At 34.8% G+C, this 20,016-nt stretch overlaps 1 protein-coding gene across 3 annotated transcripts in view; it reads left to right on the top strand.

Moving 5' to 3' along the window:
* The window catches only part of OTOGL (otogelin like), a 228,740-nt gene that overhangs the window by 83,521 nt on the left and 125,203 nt on the right, over positions 1-20,016 (top strand). For all 3 annotated transcript variants that reach the window (XM_074226513.1, XM_074226511.1, XM_074226512.1), the window contains exon 26: positions 19,750-19,884. In XM_074226513.1, coding sequence (XP_074082614.1) covers positions 19,750-19,884 — 135 coding nt within the window. The remainder of the gene's footprint in view (positions 1-19,749; positions 19,885-20,016) is intronic.

Below are 20,016 nucleotides of genomic sequence, written 5' to 3' on the forward strand. Positions count from 1 at the left end.
ATTATTGAAGGAAAACAAAAATTCCAAGAGAAAGAGGTGAGGAGAAAGAATTTTCCTTGAATGGGGTACATCAACTACAAAATCATGGAGATAAGGAGATGGAAAGCAAGTGTGAGAAAGTGAAGAGGTCAGTATGGCTGGACTATGGAATGTGCAATGGAGAATAATGTGCAAAAATGCTGGAAATGGAGAAAGGGGTCAGATTCTAAAGAGTTGTAAAAGGCAAACAGGAATTTATAATTGATGCTAAAGGTAATAGACTCTGGAATTAACTGAATTGAGTGGATGGTGGTTGGTGATATCGTCACTTCTGAAGTTTGAGAAAATTCCTTTGGTAGAGATATATGGAGGACTGATTAGGCTAGGAAGAGATCTGAGGCAGAAAGACCAAACTCATCAATTAATAAGTATTATATGCTTAGAATATTCAATATTCCCTTCCATCAATCCCAATTAGATTTATTTTCCTGTGGTGAAAATTAAGGTGTGGAGAAGAGGTTGGAGATGACTTGTACCAAAGATTGGTTGAAATTAATAAGCCTGGAGACAGAAGATGCTTGGGGCAGAAGGGAAGGAAGAAGAAAGGTACAGTCCAAGCTGAGACAAAAGTGAGTAAATAGGAAACTGGGCTAAGGTGAGGTCAAAATCTTGAGTTTAAAGGCAAACTAATTCATTCCTTGGAAGGATTGTGTGAATTAAGTGTAAAGGTGATGAAGTCTGTAGAGAACAAGCTCATGGTAGCAATATGTGGGGATTTGTGAAGTATAATTTGGCCAAGGTTAGGGCGGTGGGTGAGTCTTGTACTTCTCATTTTTCTAACCCTTTGTCTTCTTCTTGCTATCCTTTCTTTCCTCCAAGCTGGCAAATTATCCAGTGGAATAGGCTAGGAATTGGATGAACTTCCATTACTTGGTATGTCTAGGGTTATGCTTCTGGTAGATCTACTGAGACAAAGACCATGAGGGACTTCAGTAGCTTTAAGTACAGCAATAGGTAGAGGTAGGGCTCTTTGTGTTCATACTGATAGATATGTACAAATAGGTTACTTCTTCCAGGGCAAATGCATTGTATAAAATAGCTTAGAAATAATCATTCTTTCTATAAAAATTTGAAAGGCACTTTTAAAAAAAATTTTATTTAAAAATTTTACCCCAGCTTCAAGCAAAAGCAAGTTTCAACATTTACTTCCCAAACCTTGAATTTCAAATACTCTCTCTTCTTCCCACCTCACTTCCCGCATTGAGAAAGCAAGTTTCTTGGTGAAGGTTGAAAATGTATAGCCATGAAACACATTACTACAGTAGTCATATTGTAAAAGTAGATATAATCCTCCCCCACAAAGAAAGAGAAACCTCAATAAAAATAAAGTGAGGAAAAGTATGTTTCAAAGTGTGACAACATAAACTCTTTCTTTATCATAAGTCCAACAGAGAAATTATTTCAATATTTTTTCCCACGGTTGCTATTGCTAGCTGTGTTTCCCTCCACCCTATTCCCCTACCCCTAATTATTCTATTCTCTCTTTTCTTTCACCTTGTCCCTCCTAAAAAGTGTGTTGTATTTGACTACCCTCTCCCACAATCTTCCCTGTCTTTCATTACCTATACCCTCCTCCCCCCGCCCCCTTTCTCCCATCCCTAGGGTAAGATAGATTTCTATACCCAATCATGTGTATGTAATTACCTCTCTGAGTCACTTTTAGTTTAGGTTTTTGCAAGGCAAATGGGGTTAAGTGGCTTGCCGAAGGCCACACAGCTAGGTAATTAATAAGTGTCTGAGACCGGATTTTGAGTCACTTCTAATGAGAGTAAAGGTTCACTCACTCCCCTCTCACTTTCTCCCTTCCACTTCATTGAAAAAGCTTTTTCTTACCTCTTTTATGTGAAATACCTCATTCTACTTCTCCTTTCCCTTTTTCCCAGTACATTCTTTTCTTTCCCTTTAACTCAATCTTTTTGATATATTATACTTTCATATTCAGTTCCCTCCTGTGACTTTTCTCTCTCTCTCTCTCTCTCTCTCTCTCTCTCTCTCTCTATATATATATATATATATATATATATTCCTTCTAACTACCCTAAAAATGAGAAGATTCATGTGAGATATCAGTATCATCTTCCCATTAAGAATATGAGCAGTTCAATATCATTAAGTTCCTCATAATTTACCTTTCCCACCCACCCTCACTATGCTTCACCTGAGTCCTGTCCTTGAAGATCAAACTTTCTGTTCAGTTCTGCTTGTTTCAACAGGAAAGTTTGAAAGATATCATTGGATATCCATCTTTTCCCCTGAAAGAGAATATTTAGTTTTTCTGAGTAGTTGATTCTTGGTTGCATCCAAGCTCTTTTCCCTTCCAAAATATCATATTCCAAACCCTTAATATAGAGTTGCTAAATTTTGTGTTTTCCTGACTATAGCTCCACGATATTTCTTTCTGATTGCTTGTAATATTTTCTCCTTCACTTGGGAGTTCTGAAATTTGGCTAAAATATTTCTACAGTTAGGAATAAGTATTCTTTATATATATATATATATTAAATATATAATATATATATATATATATATATATATATTTTTTTTCCTTTAGAAAGATTTTATTGGGGCGGCTAGGAGGCTTAGTGGATAAAGCACTGGCCCTGGAGTCAGGAGTATCTGGGTTCAAATCGAGTCTCAAACACTTAATAATTTCCTAGCCGTGTGGCTCTGGGCAAGCCACTTAACCCCGCTTGCCTTGGAAAAACCTAAATAAAAAGATTTTATTAATTTTGAGTTTTACAATTTTACCCCCATTCTTGCTTCCCTCCCCCCACCCCTTACAGAAGGCATTCTGTTAGTCTTTACATTGCTTCCATGGTATACATTGATGTCAGTTGAATGTGATGAGAGAGAAATCATATCCTTAAGGAAGAAAAATAAAGTATAAGAGATAGCAAAATTACATAATAAGATAATGATTTTTTTCAAAATTGAAGGTAATAGTCTTTGGTCTTTGTTTAAACTCCACAATTCTTTCTCTGGATACAGATGATATTCATCATCACAGATACCCCAAAATTGTTCCTGGTTGTTGCACTGAAGGAATGAGCAAGTACATTAAGGTTAATCATTGCCTCCATATTGCTGTTAGGGTGTACAATGTTTTTGTGATTCTGCTCACCTCGCTCAGCATCAGTTCATGCAAGTCCTTCCAGGCTTCCCTGAATTCTCATCCCTCCTGATTTCTAATAGAATAATAGTATTCCATGACATACATATACCACAGTTTGCCAAGCCATTCCGCAATGGAAGGACATTCACTTAATTTCCAGTTCTTACCACCACAAACAGAGCTGCTATGAATGTTTTTGTACAAGTGATGTTTTTACCATTTTTTATAATCTCTATAGACCCAGTAGTGTATTGCTGGATCAAAGGGTATGCACATTTTTGCTGCACTTTGAACATAAAGGAATAAGTATTCTTAAAAAATGATAGGCTGAAGTGGAAATAAGAATAGCCTAGTCTTACATTTATGGGTATGAGTATATATGCATATATTTATTGGTAGCTCTCTCTCTCTCTCTATATATATATATATATTTATATGTATGCATATACTTATACATTTACATAGATACATACAATTGTAGCTTCCTTTGGAGTGAAGAGGGAGGAGAGAAAATAAAAGTAATTTTAATGCACAGAAGAGAACAAAAGAAAACCAACGAGGAAGAAAAGAAAACCTGGACAACTTTGAAAACAATGTGTAGTATTTATTATATAGGTTTTCTTAAGAAGTACAATTACTTTATATTTAATTCTCTCTTTTGTTCTGCTGTGTACATGACAATGTTTTTTTTTTTCTTATTTTATATTTAAGTGTAATTTTTTTAAATGACAAGAAATGGATTAGTCAGGGCAATTTTATTCTAAAACAAATCTTAGTTTAAGTTAGCATTGGATAGAGTCAGAAAGATCTGAGTTCAGATTTGCCTGAGAGACATACTAGTGGCCACCAAGGTGGTTCAGTTGATAGAGTGCTGGTCCTGCAGTCAGGAAGACTCATTTTCCTGAGTTCAAATCTGGGCTCAGACAGTTACTATCCATGTGAGCCTGGGCAAGTCACTTAACCCTGTTTGCCTCAATTTCTTCATCTGTAAAATAAGCTGAAGAAGGAAATGTCAAAAATCACACCAGTATCTTTACCAAGAAAATCCCCAATTGGCTCATGAAGAGTTGGACTTCTCGGAAATGACCCAACAATACCAAAAGCTTCCTATTTTTGTAACCCTAGGCGAGTCACTTCAACTCTATCTGCCTCATTTTCTTCAACTGTAGAATAGGACAGTAATTGCACTTATCTCCCAGAAATGTTGCAAGGATCAAACAATAACAATTTTTGTTAAGTGCTTAGCATGGGACCTGGAATCTCGTGGATGTTTGCTTTCTTCCTTCTGAAGCAGTTGACAAATTTGACCATATTTAACTGTATTTTATTGCACCTGTGAATCTGGGATCCGGCAGTTTAGGACCACAAACTTCCCTGTGAGTTCTCTGAGGCACCATATGGAGAGGTTCTAACCACCACCACCACAACAACTACATCCTTCAGAGTATTTGCAAACAGAGCTCTTGTCTTACTGTAGAAAATATTGCAAGAAGTTATTCATATGGTTTCCATATTTGACAGAATGGAGAGTTTGATGCTAAATTGACTGCAAATGTGTTTTTTAATTATGATACGATTCAACAGTGCCAATTGGCTCTGCTGGCAGAAATTGTTCTCCTCTCTTAGTCTGACTCCTAGCTTTCATTTGAATTTTCCACCATCTCCTTCTGTTCAAACACTTGTTTCATGCTTAGTTGGCATGGAAAGGAAACATTTATTCTTCCTTTTAGTGAGTTAGGAAATTTTGCTTCTCAATTCAATCTATGTAATGAAACTCTATCAGCATGTTCCAGTTAATGACAGACAAGCATGAAGAATGATAAAGGAGATTCCAGCAATTTGAGCACTATTTTCAGTTCAATAAACATTAATGGTCTATAAAATACAATCTTTCTTCAGGATGCAGCTCATGCCCTGTTTTCTACTTGAAGACATTCTTGAGTCCCTTAACTGCTAGTATTCATCCTCTGTCCCTAACCACCTTGAATTTATTTCTCTCATACTTATTCTATCTATGTTTCCATTTATACTTATCGCCTTCTTCAAAATGTAAATTAGTAGGTATTTTTTCATTCATCATGCTTGCTTCTTCAATGTCTGATATGCATAGTAAGTTTTTAATAAATTATTGTTGATTGGTAGCTGGGCTAGCCTATGAACTCCAACTCTATGAGTCTCCCTCTGCATAATTGTATAGGCAAAGTCACTTCATTTCCTTCTTTTCTTTTTTTTTTTCAGATTTTTCAAGGCAATAGGGTTAAGTGACTTGCCCAAGGCCACACAGCTAGGTAATTATTAAGTGTCTGAGGTCAGATTTGAACTCAGGTACTCCTTACTCCAAGGCTGGTGCTCTATCCACTGTGCCACCTAGCTGCCCCTAAGTCACTTCATTTTTAAGGGCCCCAATAAAATTTCTAAAGATTCAGAGTTGCGAAGTAAGAAACTCAGAATTGAATGAATGAAAAACGCATTTATTAAACTCTCCTGCCAAGCACTGGTGATATAAATATAAAAGCAGAGGAAATTACTGCCTTCAAAGAACTTACATTCTAAGGCAGGAAAAAGGGAGAGGTCATCAAAGAGAAGGACTTTGTTTCAGAAAATTGCAAGACTCTTGAGTGGAGTAACTAGGGATTAGATTAGTAGTATCCCATTCAGCAAATATGGCACAATTATACTGATAAATCATAGATTTGAATGAGTGTGTGTGTGTGTGTGTGTGTGTGTGTGTGTGTGTGTGTGTGTGTGTAGTAGTAGTAGTAGTAGTAGTAGTAGTTGTAGTAGAAAGACAAATAATGAGCCAATCCCTGGGCCACTTATCCAGATAAAAGTAATACAAATAGCAAATGAAGGCGGCAAAGAAACGATCAAAACAAAGTGCTATGTATATTTTATATCACTTTTTAGAGTATCCTATTAGGACAAAACTTTGATTTTATTGAATGTTAAATTCATGGCATTAAAAATACTTGAAAACATGCTGTTAAACATAAATTACAGTTGAATTATTATTAAGTGCTTTGTTTTGATTATTTTTTCTGAATTTAATAATCTCTAAATAAAATGATCACTTCTAGGATAATTTCTAGAACAGAGGAGAGGGTTGATCATGGAACTGTATTCTACTATGTAGAATTTCTCTTCTCTTTAAAATATAACAAATTATACATGTAACTTGCTTTTTTGAATATTTAATTTTTTTCAGTTACATGAAAAGATAGTTTTTAACATTGTTCTTTTTTTTGTAATCCTTTGAGTTCCACATTTTTCTACTTCCCATGACAGCAAGGAAACTGAACTAGGTTACACATGTCCAATCATGTTTAATATATTTCTATATTGGCCATATAGATGTAACTTTCAAAGTCTTATTCCTTGTAATTTCTTTTGGCCTTTCTGTTCACTTCTCTATTTTGGACTGAGGTACAGCTCTCCTATCCCTCCTTTTCTTTCCATTCCTCCCTGGAAAAAAGAAGAAAAACAAACCTCATATAAATATGCATAGACAAATGAAACAAATCTAAACATTGCCAATGTAAAAAATATTCCTCTTTTTCTTTATACTGAGTCCATCACATTTCATTTAGGAGATAGGTAGCATTTCTTATCAGTGGACTAAGGAATCATCGTTGGTCAATGCTTTGGTCTGTCGTCTTTGAAAATTATATTTCTTTACAATAATATTATTTTATAAATTTTATTCTTGCTTCTGTTGACTTCACTCTGTATCAGTTCATGTTATCTTTCTCCAAAATTTTCTTTTTATAATTTTTCAATAGCATTTTTATGATAAATAATTTGTTCAACTGTTCTCCAGTTAATGGGTTACCATTTTATTCCCATTTCCTTTGTGCTGTGAAAAGAGCTACTGTAAATATTTTGTATATATAAAACTTTTTGTCCATTTTCTTTGATCTGTTTAGAGATAAAGACCTATATAGTGATATGGCTGAGTCAAAGGATATATATGCATACATATTTATATATAAATATATATCATATATATATATATATATATATATATGGAGAGAGAGAGACAGAGTCAGAGAGAGAGAGACAGAGACAGAGAGAGACAGGTAGAGGGAGAGAGAGAGAGACAGAGAGACAGAGAGACAGGGAGAGAGAAAAACAAGAGAGAGTTTAGTGACTCTCAGAGTATAGAGCAATTCACAATTCTGGTATTTTAATATGACTGGTTTCCCATAGTTCTTCTGAAATTTTTCATTTCCCTTTATTATTATCTTTTTCAATATGATTGGTATAAAATAGAATATCAAAGTTTATTTAATTTTCATTTCTCTAATTATTAAGAATGAAATTTTTTTCTTTCACATGGCTTTTAATTGCTTGGATTTCTTATTTAGAAAACTGCCTATTCATTTGGCCATTTAATCTATTTGTGAAATGACTGTTATTCTTATAAATTTGAATGAGATCCTTATTTATTTTGAATAGGAGAGTTTGACCTGAAGACCTGTGAAGATTTTTGACCTGCAAAGATTTTTTTTTACATAGTACTTTCTCCCATTCTAATTGTAAATGTAAACAATTGCCTATTTTATCTTATGTGATCTTTTCTATGTTTATCGTTTGATTGTGAACTCTTTCCCTTTCTATAGTTCTGAACAGTTGATTCTTAGATTATTATCTCACAAAATCCTTACTTTTACTAAGAAGAGTAAGAAGCAGTGTGTGGCATTTCTTCTCAGGACAATTCAGTCAACATATGGCAAATCAAAAATATTGTCTTTGACCTTGGAGAATGATAATGATTTCATGCGAGAAAAAAATTTGACTTAACAAATGCAACATGTTTTTCTGGGTTTTGAAATTTAATCAGGCTGAATAGTCAATTTCTTACTGCTTGGATCTTTTCTGTTTTGATTTTTCTCCAATCGTATTTTGTTGTCTGGTTGTTCCTGCAGTTGAGTTTTTTCCCATGGCAAAGAGCCTTCACTTTTTTCTGGTCATTCTGTGGGATCATCAGTATTTCTTTTGAAAAAGGAAACAGGATTGTTGCCAATTCTTTTCTTTTTACTTAGTACTTCTCAGGGACCAGTATTCATTTTGTGACTAGCAGAAGTTTCATTATTCCTCCCTCATCAACCTTCCCTCCTCCAGGTTACAAGGTCCAGGAACCTTCCACCATTTTAACATAAATAACATAAATCTCTTCCTTTTGAACATTAAATTATAAAATGTATAGGCATTATCTTTTATTATTATAATTTGCATAGGATACCTTTCTTTAGAAGTTGTATTTATGGGGTAGCTAGGTGATGCAGTAGATAGAGCACTGGCCCTGGAGTTCAAATACTGCCCCCAAGCACTTAATAAATCCCTAGCTGTGTGATTTTGGGCAAGACACTTAACTCTATTGCCTTAAATAAATAAATAGTTTTAAAAAGTTGTATTTATGCTCAAAGTAAATGGAAAAAGTAAAAAAAAAAAGCTCCCCCCCCCTTTCACTGCCACATCCATAGATTTAGACTGGTTATTAATATATTTTTAAAAATTGTTTTTGGAATTGGTATTGTCATCTTTCTTTTTCTATCATTTCTATCCACAAACCCATACTTCCACCTCATCCATACAGAGAATAACAAGTTTTTGCAGGTAAGGAGAAAGAAGAATTTATTAACTGACACTAATACTTCACCTAATTCTGACAGTTCCACACCCATGGTTCCTCATTTTCTCGTCTCTTCCTATGTGGCCAAACTTTGTCATTTATAATTACACAACACTCATGTCCCTTTTTGTTGTGGTTACTCTTTCAATTTGTATTGTTGTCAGCCTTGAGAGTATTTTTTCCTGGTTTTGTTTATTTAGCTTTTTTATTAGTCCATGTAAGTCTCCTAATAAGTTTTTGAATTTTTGAATTTATATGGCACAGTGCTAAATACTTTGCATATGGAGTTAACAGACCTGGGTTCAAACCCTGACTGTCTTTTATTGCTATGTCACCTTGGTCAAATCATTTAATTTCTGTTGGTCTTTGTTTTTCATTTGTAAAACTGGGGTAGAGGGAGGATGGCTAACCTCAAAGATCACTTTTAGGTCTGCATATCCAATCCTACGAATTTTCTGTATTTGACATATGGGATAGTTCATGTCTTGCAAAGAGTGCTCATATGCACATTTATAATTTCTCTCTGTTATCTTCTCTCCTTGAATATTATTAATTTAAATTATTATTAACCTTGAAATGTTATGAAAATAGTTGGCAATAGATTGCATATGGGGGTGAGAAAGAGGGAAAGGGGAGTTCAAAACAACACCTTAGTTATGAGCCTGAGAGGTTGATGGTACTTTCTTTTTTTTGTTGTTTATTTATTTTATATGATGACAATAATCTTGTTATGAGAGTAATCATAAACTTCCCTCCCCCCACATGAGAAACCTCAAGAATAGTGTGAGAGAGGAAAAAAAAACCTCAAACACTTTGATTTTTATATTGAACTCAGCCAGTAAGAAAATTAGGTGAAAAATTTACTGACAGAATGGTTCACAATCAAATGAGAAAATATATGGAAAGAAAGAGCTCCAGGGCTCATTCAGAGAGTTTGAGGTAGCCCACTGCTTAGATTTTATGAGTTTCCAAAGCATTTTGTGGGAAATACTGAAATCATAGTCTTTCTGACATGGTAAGGTCTGCTGAACCCCTGTAGACAGCTCGATGTCTTTTGAATCTTGGTTCGTTTAAACTCCCTAGTGATACCCTTATTCTCCCTGCTATTCCAGACTGACTTCCCTCTCAGGGATCAGAGGTTTGGAATCCAGCCATGCCCTGTTCTGCCAGGATGCCATTCATAAGAGGAGCTCAACCTGACTGTCAAGAGAACTTGCTTGTCACTTTCTATCGCTACCATGAATTAAAAGGGAATATTCTTGATACCAAATAAGATGACTTCCATCAAATATCTCCATACACAGTATAGCTAGATGAAATATTTTTAGATGACATTATTTCTCTTTAAATATTTTTATTTTTAAATTTTGAGTTCCAAGTTCTTTCCTTCTCTTCTACCTTTCCCCTACCCACTGAGAAGGTGAAATGACATCAATTATCCATATTTCCATATTAGCCATATTGCCAAAAAAAGAAAGGAAAAATTATGCTTCACTTTGCACTCAGTTTATCAGAGTTTATGGAGATGGATAGCATATTTTCATCATGAGTTCTTTTGGCATTATCTTGTTTCATTGTGTTCTCCAGAGTAGTTGCTCTACCTTACAATATTGCTATTACTGTGTACAATTATCTCATTTTGTAACTTCTTGAAATATGAAGTCTAGGCTCTTTTTCTGATCATGGCTTTTAAGTAGGCCAATATTTTTTAAATTATCTCTGTTGAATTTGTTTTCTTGATTTTTCTAGTGAGATATTTCACATTTTTATTTTGTCAATTTTTTGACTTTGTTTTATTGTGTTTTAATGTCTTATGCCATCATTAGAATTCATTTTTCCAATTTTAATTTTTAAGGAATGGTTTTTTATTGCTAACCTTTGTAACTCCTTTCCCATTTGGTCCATTCTGCTTAATAAGGAATTCTTTTCTTCAGTAATTTTTTTCTGTCTCCTTTCCTATTTGGCCAATTCTGACACATGCATGCCTGCATATGTGAATATACTTATGGTAAGTCAATAAATTTTTATTAAGCACTTATTACATGGCAGACATTAAGTGATGGGATACAAAAGAGCCAAAAAATGGTTTCTGTTCTCAAGGAGTCCATGAACAAGACAAATAGAAGACACTGGAAATAATCTCAAAGGGAAGTACCAACATTAACATTAATGTAGACTGAGAAAGGTTTCTTATAGAAAGTGGGGTTTTATCTGAGACTTGAAAGAAGACAGATGATAGTATGGGAGAAAGTCCAGGAATGGGAAATATTTAAGAAAATTCATGAGAGTCAGGAGATTAAGAGTGCTTTATTTGAGGAAAGACAAGAAGGTCATAGGGTTGTTAGGTATATGAAGACTGGAAAAATAGTAAGGGACCAGATTATGAAGGATTTTGAACACCAGAGGATTTTTTTTATTTGATCCTTGTCACAACAGAAAGATTACAGAATTTATTGAATAGTGGAGTAACTTCATCAGACTTGTGATTTAAGATGATCATTTTGATAGTACTCTCAAGCAGAGAGACTTGATAACAGAAAGACCAAAGAGAAGACCAGAGTAATGATCTAGCTCAGAGGTGGTGGGGGACCTGCACAGGGTCACCTCGTTAGGGACACCAACTTAGTAAATGTTTGATACTGGATTTGAACTCAGGAAGTTGAGACTTCCCGACTCCAGACCTGGAACTCTATCCATTGAGACCCTGACTCCATGAAAGATGATATGAAGAGATGTTATGAAAATAGTTGGCAATAGACTGCATATGGGGGTGACAAAGAGGGAAAGGGGAGTTCAGAACAACACCTTAGTTATGAGCCTGAGAGGTTGATGGTACTTTCTTTTTTTGGTTGTTTATTTATTTTATATGATTACAATAATCTTGTTATGAGAGTAATCATCAACTTTCCTCCCCTCACATGAGAAACCTCAAGAATAGCGACAGAGAGAGAAAAAAATGTACTTCAGTCTTGTGTTCAGATCCCAATGACTCTTTCTCTGGGATGAGTGACCTTCCTCATCATAACCACCAGAGAAGTTGCTTCAATATTTTTCCCACAGTTGCTATCACTAGCTGTATTTCCCTACGCTCTATTCCTCCTCACTCTCATTTATTCTATTCTCTCTCTCCTTTCATCCTGTCCAAAAGTGTGTTGCATCTGAGTACCCCCTGCCAAGATCTTCCCTCTCTTCTATCACCTCCGCCTCCCTTCCCTCCCCCCTGTTCCCCCATATCCCATCCTTTTCCTCTCATTTTTCTCTAGGGTAACATAGGTTGATGATGGCACTTTTACCAATAGGGGAAGTTTGAAAGAGGGGGAAAGTGCTAAGGGAGAATGAATTCAATTTAAGATAGCCACATCTACTTCTTTAACTGCTTCTTTATTTTCCTAAAGCTTTTTTTCCTGTCTTCAAAATATAGCAAAATATATTCCAAGCATCTGTCTTAATATTAAAAAAATAGTCCCATGAAAATTAACTCTATGTAAAGGCACAGTCCTCTACCTCTTGAATTTTTTTCCCCTGCGCTTCAGACTTGTGTTGTGAACAGGGCCTGTGCCTTAATTGGTATAGAGAATTTTTGTATTAGGAAATTCCCTCTCTCAATTCAGATTGGCAGTTTCCCTGAAAATCATAGTCATAGACATTTTCCTAGAGCAAGGAGAAATTGAGTGACTTGCCCAGTATTTATTTGGTAATTGTGGAACTTGAAGTTCTTCCTATCATCAAGTCCAGCTCTCTCTCTCTCTCTCTCTCTCTCTCTCTCTGTCTTTCTCTCTCTCTCTCTCTCTCTCTCTCACACACACACACACACACACACACACACACACACACACAGACTCACCCACTTTACCTCTGTCTCAATGTCTCTGTGTCTCTCTCATTAAATAACTCAAAATCTCTTTGAAAGTGCTTTCTGCCCCAATAGCTAAAAGGCCTCAATGGATATTCTCCTAAGTCTTGAGATTCAACATGGTAAAAAACTGAATTTCTCTTCTCTACAAAATCATTGGAGGAGGATGATATCCATTTTTGGTGATGATGCCATTGTTTTCCCATTGCTCAAACTAAAAATTTCTGACTCTTTCCTGTTCTTAGGATGATAACTTTAAAGGTGGGAGAGGTCTTTTTACATACTTAGAAGATAATAAACATACTTGTGATTTTTTTTTTTTAGGTTTTTGCAAGGCAAATGGGGTTAAGTGGCTTGCCCAAGGCCACACAGCTAGGTAATTATTAAGTGTCTGAGACTGGATTTGAACCCAGGTACTCCTGACTCCACAAGGCTGGTGCTTTATCCACTATGCCACCTAGCCGCCCACATACTGTGTGATCTTGAACAAGTCATATCACCTCTGTGGGTCTCAGTTTCCTTGTCTATAATATGGGGCTTGAGGAAAGGAAAGGTTGGAATAGATGATCTCTGAAATCCTTTCCTGGAAAATTCTAGTAATAGAACTGAGATTTGGGGGGCTCATATAATTTATATGGGTTCCCCATATTTAATTATTTGATTTCTATTTCTGTATCTCTAGCTTCCATGCTCTTTCCCCAGGTTTCAGTTACCACTACTAGAAATTTAGCTCATTATCAGTTCCAAGATCTAATGCAATAGCCTCTCAACTGATCTCCTCCATCCTTTCTATTATTCCAATCCATTCTATATGTCGTAGCCAGATTAATTTCACTAAGCACAGCTCCAGTCATTTAATTTCCTTGCCCCAAATCTTTCAATGATTCCTCATTACCAGAAGGTACAAATTTTTATATTCAAGGCCATCAACAATCTGACCTCATGGCTATATTCTCTGACTATTTACACCAACTTTAATAAAGTAACAATATTTTGTTTAGATTTTCTATGAATTTTGCTACTGTTTGATGATAAAGTCAGTTGAAATCGCAACATCGCTAAAGTCAAACATGCATATTGTCCTTTTGTGCTCTAGACAACCTGCAACATTTGTTGGTTTTTAACTTTTCTGTCTCGGCTCAGTCTTCTCCTCAAACCTCTGTCAATATCCCAACTGAATACCACAGATCCAAATCTGACTACGCTTGGCAATATGGAATGGAATGATCCAGAATCCCAAGACTCCCTTCCTGGCAAAGATCTGCTTAGAGAACTGCCCTCAGGGAAAAGGGAGGACCCAGATCAAAGCAGAAATCACTATCAAATTCTAACTTGTACAGTCAAAGGAATCTGTAGGGTTCAGGTGACTCAATCATGAAAAGTGCCAAAGAAAGAAGAAGGAAGGGTTATCTTTTATCCAGGCTTTATGCATGCTTAGAAAGACAAAAGAAAGCTCCCACCTTCAAGAAGCTCATGATCTAAAGAATAATTAGTCCTGGGATATTTCAGCTACACTGAGGAGTGATCATCTTTAAATAATCCCTCTCTCTTATACAAAAGAAAGGTGGCACAGTGGATAGAATTGAGTCTGGTGAATTGGACTTCAGATACTAGCTGTTTGACCCTGAACAAGTCACTTAACCCTGTTTGCCTCAGTTTCCTCTCCTGTAAAATGAGCTGAAGAAGGAAATGGTAAACCAATAGAGTTGACTGAACAACAGCTGAATTCTCTAGTCTAGATGAGCAATTTTTTCCTTTTCCTACCTTCATATTAACACAGATCTTTCCTCTAATTTAGCTCATTTTGATTTATTTCCCTATTGCTTATTTCCAGTTCATATTTTCTTAATCTCATTAATTTGTATCACTTTATATGTACACTGGAATCATTACTGATAATTATGAGATTTAGATCTGGAAGGTTCCTTAGATATCCTATAGATCTATCTCCTCACTTTACAAATGAAGAAATTGAGGTCTAGAGAGATTGTGTATTTGATCCAAGTTTATACATGTAAGTAAGCAGATGTGGGATTTGGACTCAGGTGTCCTTTACATCAAATAAAACACTATTTTCTCAGTCTCTTTTGATTGAATTATCAAAGAATTTAGAGGAATATAAATCATAGGAAGATTGTTTTCACTGATAGAAATTTTAAAATGCAAATATTTAGTTGTCTTAGACAATCAATCACTGTGCAAATGAAACACTGAGAAATTAGCTTCATTCCCCTTGCTGTGATTCTTGTTTGGATTAAATTTAAAATCATGATCTGGGATTATATTCTCCTGGAGTATGCCTTTAGGTTGTTTTAAAATCTCTTTTCTGGGGCAAATAAGGAAACAAAATTTTGGCACATGCTTTCAGTTTTTCAATTGATTGTGTGTGTGTGTGTGTGTGTGTGTGTGTGTGAGATTCAGAAATCATTCTGTCATAACCATTTTCATATCTAGGGTAAAAAAGAATTATGATAAACAATGGTTGTTCATATGGTCACATTCTTTTAAAACTTTGCAGATTTGATTATCAATGTCATTTATCCCAATAGTTTAAGATTAACTCAAAACATGGAAGTGGAAACTTTAAGGAAGATTCCATTTTTGTTATCTGCCTAATGTGCTATCATAAAGAGATTATAGCACTAATAATAATGATAATAGCTAATGTCTATATAGTACTTTTTAATTTGCAAAGCTTTTTAGATGCATTATCTTATTTGAACCTCTCAACAATGCTATAAATCTTAGATTTTTAGATGTGGAAAATGAGAACCAGAAAGATTGTCACCTGTCCAGGTTTTACATACAGCTAGTAAGTGTTTGAGAAAGGATTCAAGTTCAAGGTTTTCTGACCCTAGCAACCTCTAAATAATACAGCTCCCCACATCTATGCTTTAATATAAACATTGACATAGATAAGGTTGAGGCTCTTAAAATAAAGTAACAGACAGATTGTGCAGTAGATATAGTAGTGGACTGGGAATCAAGAAGACTCATCTTCCTGAGGTCAAAGCCTTGCTCAGACAATTACTAACTGGGTAACCCTAGGCTAAATTGGTGAACATTCTCTAGATTCCCTAGATTATTTATATATTGATCCATCTATCTATCTATCTATCTATCTATCTATCTATCTATCTATCTATCTATAAATATTTTTGAACATGTAGATCTTTTTCCTTTTTTATGACCTCTTTGGGATATAGACCTAATATCTGGAATGAAGGCCAAATTGCTCTCCAGAATGGTTGGATCACTTTACAACTCCACCAATGGTACATTAGAGTCTTAGTTTTCCACAACCTCTCCAACATTGATCATTTTCCCTTTTTTTTTATTTTAGTCTATTTGATAGGTGTAAGGTGGTACCTCATAGTTGCTTTAACTTGCATTTCTCAAATCAATAATAATCTGGAGAATTTTTTCATACAACCTTAGACAGTTTTAATTTTTATCATCTTTATTGCCTGTTCATATCTTTTGACCATATATCAATTGGGGAATGACTTGTATTCTTTTAAATTCAACTCAATTTTCCTTATATTTTAGAAAGTAGTCCTTTATCAGAAACATTAACTGTGAAAATCGTTTTCCAGTTTTCTTCATCCATATTAATATTGGCTACATTAGTTTTATTTGTGCAAAACCTTTTTTAATTTTAATGTCAAAATTATTCATTTTGCAATTTATAATGTTCTCTATTTCCTGCTTGGTCATAAACTTCTTTCCTCTCCATTGATCCATCAGATAAGACTATTGCTTGTTCTCTTAATTGACTTATGGTTATATAGTGCTTTGAGGTTTGCCAAGTATTTGATATACCATTACCTGATTTGATCCTAACATCAACTCTAAAGTAGGTTGTGTCATTAAGATCATTTTACAGATAAAGAAATTGAGGCCAAGAGAAATTAACTGACCTGCCAAAGTCACGTACCTTGCTGGTATTTGAGGTAGGATTTGAGTCTTCATGAGTCACTGTGCCACCTAGTTGCCTCATTGAGCTTCTTTCCCATTACTAGCGATAGGAAAAGGATAAATGAAGACAATATATGCCCTATGCATGACTACAGTGGGAAAGTTGCTGATGTTTAATATTATCCAAACTCCAATAAAAGAGCTCTATTTCAATTTTGAATTAACCTCAGATCTTGCTTATGTTATTAGATACCTCTTTCTTCCAGGACCTTGTTATTATATAGTTTGAGATATTAAATAGGGGCGTGGTAAAATATAGAATCTGATTGGCTGTTAGTCCCTGCTCTTGAGGGCCAAAAGTGACATCTCAGAAGTAGGGTCACAGATTGGGTAGACATGGGGCATTTCACTAAGTGGTCATAAGATGTCCTACTCATGTTTTATAAGACACAATGGAATAGAGGTACAAAGAGAAGTTCGGGGCCTGTCTAAAGCATCTTAGGATCCTACCCATCTGGGTTTAGACATGAAATTTGAGCAAAATATGATGCAGATATCTTTGTTAGAATGCTTGTGGTTGTGCAAGTAAGTCTCATGATTTGGTAAGCAAGTAGTGAACATTATCTTTAAGTTTGCAGCCAACTATGAGAATCTATCCCTATATGATTTATGTGAAATATCAAACTGATTAATACTAATTGGAATAGAGTAGGAGTGCAAATGAATCATTTTACACACTGGCATCAGAGGAGAGAGGTATCCCCCAGAGAGGGAACAGAATAAGGATAGGATTAGATGTCTACTCTCTTAGCAATCCTGCATGCATCTGTGTCTGGTTTGGGTTCTTTATTTGCTGATGTAGTTCCGTTTTTCTACCACCCTTGCCCTTGGTTGTTCCCCCCCACCCCCCAACTATTTTTGCACGAAGTCAAAAAAGCATTCTTTTGTTACTATGACTGTTAAATGTTTGTTGAATTTATTCAGTCATTATAATAAGAATTAACCTTTATATTCCAGATCTAAAAGACTGAAATTAGGTCTAATAATTAGAAAGTAATAGGAGGCATGAAAAGCAAATATTAAAGTGTAATCTCTCTGAGACCCTTTACTTTTTTCTCTTATGATTTCATATTCATGGGATTCTTATTAGTTGGAGGATGCTCAGAGTGTTTTTTCTTTACCTAATGAAGGAATTGGGAATAAACATGACAGGCGTAAAATGGTAAAATGTAGATGAAACCCCTTTAATTTTTCTCTTGTTAATTTTCTCTGAAATCTTTTAATGAGGCTCAATTTTTCCACCTCCTTGCCTTCACCACCCCACCATCCCCAATCCCTTGTTCTTTCCTAATTTCTTTTAGATCTTCCATAAAGGTCATGGTTTTTAAAAAATTGATAGATATTTGTTATCACTTATCAAATATTCTGAATCTATGTGAATTTTAGTCCGTAGTCAAATCATTATTTAATCTTTGTTGGGCTATGCTAAGAGGTAGACTAGAGAAGCAGATGATTGAGTTTGGCAGTAGGAACACCTGGATTCAAATCCTGCCTCTGAAGCTTATTTAGTTCTATTATCTTGATCAAATTACTTAATAACTACTTGTCTAAGACTGATTTATTAATTTATAAATGTGATCTTATTAGGTGTAATGAATCCTTACCCTGGAAGTCCTTCATGCTGATACAATCACATATCTTTCTTATTCACTTTGAGATATACATATGTATATTTCCTTTTTTGCTCATTTAACTGTATTGCTTTCTATATTCCTACTTTAATCCTCACCTTTGATTCTAGGGTAATCAACCTTCAAGTATTTTGCTGAAATATTTATTTTTACAATGATTAAACAACCTCTATAAACTTTCTAATTTATTTTTGAAATTTGTTGAATTTTTTATTCATTCCTTTTTCTTTTTTAGAGAATTGTTCATTGTGCTCTATCAACCTTCATTTTATGAATTCCAAACCCTTATTTCCATATTCTAAATCTTCGCAAAACTTGTAGTTTCACAAAGAAATAAAATCATGTTTTTTAACACAATGTTCTCCTTAATCTTCCAGAGGGCAGATGATTTAAATGTTCTTTTTTTTTTTTTTTGCTACAAAATTCAGACAATTAGTTCAGGATGTTTGAAGTTTCTGTAAAAGAAGAATTTTGGGTACAAAGTCATAAGTTTTTTTTTTTAGAAAAAAATCTTATAGTTAACAAAAGCATTTATTCTGTCTCCCTTCAATCTCTTTATTAAAAAAGATAAATAAAATCCTTGTAACAAATACGCATAGTAAAGCAAAGCAGGTCCCCACATTGATCATACTGAAACATGTGTTTTTTGGAATCTTGAATGTACTGGCTCTTTGTGAGGAGGTGAGTCTTTCACAGTCCTGTGTTGGTATATATTTAAAAACTGAAGTCTCCAGGAAATAAGTTCATAGGGAATACAATTTGCATTATTGACATTTTCTCCACCATTTTTTTAAATAAGTAAAGTCCTGATGTTATTGCTTGTCATATTTCTGAGGTTTAAATGTTCACATTGAATATTTAACAATCAGTTTTAGTGAGACCTAGGTTTCTAGCTTACCCTTGGCAGCATGCTTCATTATCTATGTTCTGGAATCATGGTTGGCCAAACACTAACCATCGGTCGTATGTAAAGCTTTAGTTTCATCAAAACAAAACAGAAGTAGCATGCTGATTTAAATTCATGTTCATATTTCTGAAAAAAAATCATTTAAGATTGGTGGCTTAGGCTTCTGGTGAATGTAAGCATCTTTGAAGTCGGCTGGGTGGTTCAGTTGGTAGAGTCTGGAGTCAGGAGGACCTGACTTCAAATCAGTTCTTAAATACATACTAGCTGAGGGACCCTGGACAAGTCATTCACCCCTGTTTTCCTTAATCCACTGGAGAAGGAAATGGTAATCTACTCTAGTTTGAGAAAACAATTCTACAGGGATCCCTTAGAGCTGAACATGACTGAACCACATTTATAAAGACTATTGGATCTTACTTTGTGCCATTATTTTGTATGCGTATTTTTTATGTCCTTCATTGTATGAATACAAGATGTTATTGTTTTCATTTATTTTGGAAAAAACCAACGTCATGGTGGTCTTCAGTAGGAATGTGATTAGGATTTAGACAAACTGAAGTCATGGTTACTAACACAATGTTCTCCTTAATCTTACAGAGTGCAGATGATGCGGCTATATCTGTAATTGCTCAGAACAAAAAGTGCTTTGATAATGATATTATTTGTTCAAAAAGTTTGCTGATTTCTGTTGGGGACACTGAGATTTATTTGAATGACTCCCCTTACAAACAGGTTAGTGAATTTATATATTTACTTATTTGGCTTTCTCTTTAATTTATCTTAAACAGAGTAAATTTAGAAGAGAATAGATCTGGTTGTCACAGTTTTGTTTTCTTGAAGCTTTTCTTGTGCCATGTATTCAAT

The sequence above is a fragment of the Macrotis lagotis genome, chromosome 2 (genome assembly GCF_037893015.1).
Source record: "Macrotis lagotis isolate mMagLag1 chromosome 2, bilby.v1.9.chrom.fasta, whole genome shotgun sequence".
Taxonomy (NCBI): domain Eukaryota; kingdom Metazoa; phylum Chordata; class Mammalia; order Peramelemorphia; family Peramelidae; genus Macrotis; species Macrotis lagotis.